Source organism: Etheostoma cragini, chromosome 18 (genome assembly GCF_013103735.1).
Source record: "Etheostoma cragini isolate CJK2018 chromosome 18, CSU_Ecrag_1.0, whole genome shotgun sequence".
NCBI lineage: Eukaryota > Metazoa > Chordata > Actinopteri > Perciformes > Percidae > Etheostoma > Etheostoma cragini.
The window spans coordinates 883,228-886,726 of record NC_048424.1 but is presented as its reverse complement, the minus strand read 5'-3'; the positions used below and the strand labels follow the sequence as shown (position 1 = coordinate 886,726).

The 3,499-nt window shown below is 40.9% G+C and overlaps 1 protein-coding gene across 6 annotated transcripts in view; it reads right to left on the bottom strand.

Annotated features, from left to right (window-relative positions):
* The window catches only part of fam184a (family with sequence similarity 184 member A), a 125,331-nt gene that overhangs the window by 59,331 nt on the left and 62,501 nt on the right, over positions 1 to 3,499 (bottom strand). For all 6 annotated transcript variants that reach the window (XM_034899673.1, XM_034899674.1, XM_034899675.1 and 3 more), the window contains exon 9: positions 997 to 1,182. In XM_034899673.1, coding sequence (XP_034755564.1) covers positions 997 to 1,182 — 186 coding nt within the window. The remainder of the gene's footprint in view (positions 1 to 996; positions 1,183 to 3,499) is intronic.

Below are 3,499 nucleotides of genomic sequence, written 5' to 3'. Positions count from 1 at the left end.
GATGTTTAGTACCTGTTGTAGATGTTTGGTACCTATTGTAGATGTCTGATACCTATTGTAGATGTTTGGTACCTATTGTAGATGTTTAATACCTATTGTAGATGTTTGGTACCTGTTGTACTAAATGTACTTTGTTCCTTTCTACCTCAGCTGTCCATAAAGAGATTAATACTTCCAAATCACTGGGGAACACAAGGCCCCATCCTGAGATGAGCCCTGAGCTTGATGATACTGGATCAATGAAAACACACAGCTGTTTGTTTTCCACCAGCTTTGAGGAATAAGCGCTGATTACACAAAGACGCATGGATCTGAAAATTAATCATGTTGATTTATGTTGATTGTGCCCGGCGAGCTCAGCATCTGATCCACCCTCTGTCGGACATATTGTTATCGACGACACTCCATCTCAGAGATAAACAACACGGATGTGTATCACAGCCTAAATTCTTTCAGGAAGACCTAACTTTTAATCAGTCCTCTCCTAAATCAGCTGTTATGCTAATAAATGGACATTTTGCTGTGTATAACTCTCACATATCTGCAGCTTGTCTCTCCTGATTTAAATATGGCTCAGCGTAAGTTCTTTCAGGAACTTAATTTAATCACTGCTCTCTTCCTAAATGAAATCGGCTGTTGGAGGCGTTCAGCCTTCCTGCTTAACCAATCAGAATCGTCCACCTACTGCAAGGGCCAATCACAGAGTCACAACCCTGCTTTTAAAGATCTATTTCTCCCTTTGCTATCAGGTGTTGTTGCAGGCAAAAAGTGCAACCCTCCACCCCCCCTTCCACCTCCTCCTCCCCCCTCCACCTCCCGCCAAAGACTCTGTACCGCAGCGGCACGTCTTCACACTAGTACATCGCCATAGGAACAGAGGGACGCACCACCTCGTAGTGCTACTAAGCCTTGCAGTTATGAGTCTGGCTGCTACAAGCCCTGCGTATTGGTCCTACCTTGGAGGCCATGAATGTAGGTTAACGTGTGTGTACTCACAGCCAGCATGCGGTTCTTGTCCTTCTCGGCGTTGTTGAGCGCGTTCTCCAGGGTCACCCTGTGTTTCTTGGCGACTTCCTCCAGAGCTCGAGCCTGGCTCTCCTTCAGCTGGCTGGCCTCCTCTTCGGACCGAGCTCGCACGCTGTTCATCTCTCTGTCGTGGGACAACTTCTCGTCGTGCAGGGTCTGACGAAAACAGAGATTGAAAATATGCATGCGCACTTTTAAAAATATGCTCAGAGGTGAGTGCTGTTACAGACGATACACACACGCTCACACACACACACACACACGCATGCACATATTTAACACGATAGGCGTTAACTTTTGGAAAGTTTTCATTTACTAAAGTTAAAAACAGACAGTGTAAACACTTTGAAGTGTCAAAGGTTCCCTTCAAACTTTTCCCACTTCAACTTTTTGATTTTTAATTCAGAACACAAGACAAAATCATTTTTGTGATCGTTAGAAGCCAAAATCAAATTGCACACACACACACACACACACACACACACGCACACACACACGGGCTGATATGCTGTATTTTTCAGCCACATTATCAAGTGTTCGCTAAAGAGAAGCCCAAGAATCAATCCTGCATTTTCTCAGTTCCTTTCTCACCATTTTCATATTTTTTATTCCTAAAGGACCAAAACCCAATAAACTAAAAACAGAACATTTGGTTCCAGAAGCTATTTGGGATTATTGGTTAAAGGGTTATTAATTATGGAGCTATTGAGCCTATAAATCAGTCCGCTACATAACCCAACCATCAAAAGCTGCTGTGTCCTGATGGCAAATTAACAATTTGATTTGATCTTTGAGACCCGTCGACCAATAACAGAACACACTGTTCTCTTGTTGCCAAAACACTTTAAACCATCTCCTACAGCCTGTCCTGAAATATGAAGTAATTTACAATCTATTTGGCCTATACCAGTCATTTAAAAACAAGTGAGCCTCTGGCAGATTATTGAATATATCAGACACTGGCAACAACATGAAAACAACTTGATTTTCCCATTAGGGATCATATTGATGAACACTAATCACTTGAAACCAGAGGGCTGTTTTGGAAATCTACCAAAAAGCGTTCATCAAGCTGGTCAAACTGAGCAAGACTGCTGTGCTGTCGTATGGCCAAACAAACCCAAAGGGGGGGATGATAGGAACAACGGGGCATGAAAACATCTTGGGAGGTTAATTCATCCTGTTGGAGAGAGAGGACGAGGGAGGAAAAGCAAGATCCAAAAACAGACACACCTCCCGTTAATGTAATGACGTTCTTTAATGAAGTCAAAGCACTAACATTATCGGAAATGTTCTTTCTCTCCCAGCTTTCTAATGTTGCTTATTCTCAAACCCAATCGATGCAAAAATCACTCCTTAATGCGAAGAAGTTGGAAAACCCACATTGACATTACCAAAATGTTGTTGTTTTAAACGATTTTAAGATTAGAAAACAGCCCAGCAACAGCCGGATTACTGCAAGTAGCATCAGAACTGAGTTGAGCACTGAGGGACGTAACAGGAAGGCGTCTGAGTTGAAGTTGTGTGAGATCTTCACTCATCCTCAGAAAGACATTCACATTCACAGCAGCCTTGCTCTGTGGCTCCCGGAGGATTACGCTGCACAAATGTCAGCGAAAAAGTGACGGGGAAAACACACATGAAGCAGCAACACTTGACATTTAGCGTCCGCCGCGGTTGGTCTGCTGACTGCACGGTTCCTTCAATCATTTGGCCTTTAAGCTACTTGGTTTTTACAAAAGAGGAGCGTTTTCTATTTTTATAAAGTTTATTATATTATTATATGTCCATTGTTGCTCCTTTTTGCTCATAAAGCATATACAGTGTGATTGCATACTTCTGCAACAGAATGATTAAAAGAAGCTTGAGTTTTTAAAAAGATAAAGGAAGAAAGAAAAGCTATTTTAATGCTATATGCTCATGCCTTAAGATTTTGCGTTCTCCTTCAAAAGGCTTCAAAATAGTTCTTTTACATCCATAAAGACCGACTTTGGGCAAAACATCAGCTTCTCCAGAGGATTACTCTGTAAAGGAACAGAAATTTCACTGCTGCAAAACTCAAATAAATAAGAAAAAAATGAAATACCAAATCGAATTGAAGAAATAAATCAGTTTTGAGGTAAGTAAGTATTAGAATAGCTTCATAGCGCCAAAAAATGGCATTTTACTTTGGGGGTTTTTCTCTCTAAAAGGATGAATTTTACTGAGGAGTTAAGGTCACGAGATGAAGACAGCAAACACAAAACTTAATACTTGAAATTACAAATCTTCTCATCTGACTGTGAATTCCTGATGGAGACCAATGTTAAAATGTTTTGTTGTCTTAAACTATTAAAATGCATGCTAATCACTTGCTAGAGTTATCTTGGTGGTATGAATTGACTTGGTTTATTATACAAGGACCTTTCCCCAAAATATGAGCCCAGAATATTGGAACTGTATTTGAAGAATGCAAAAGAGCAAAAAAGAAAGT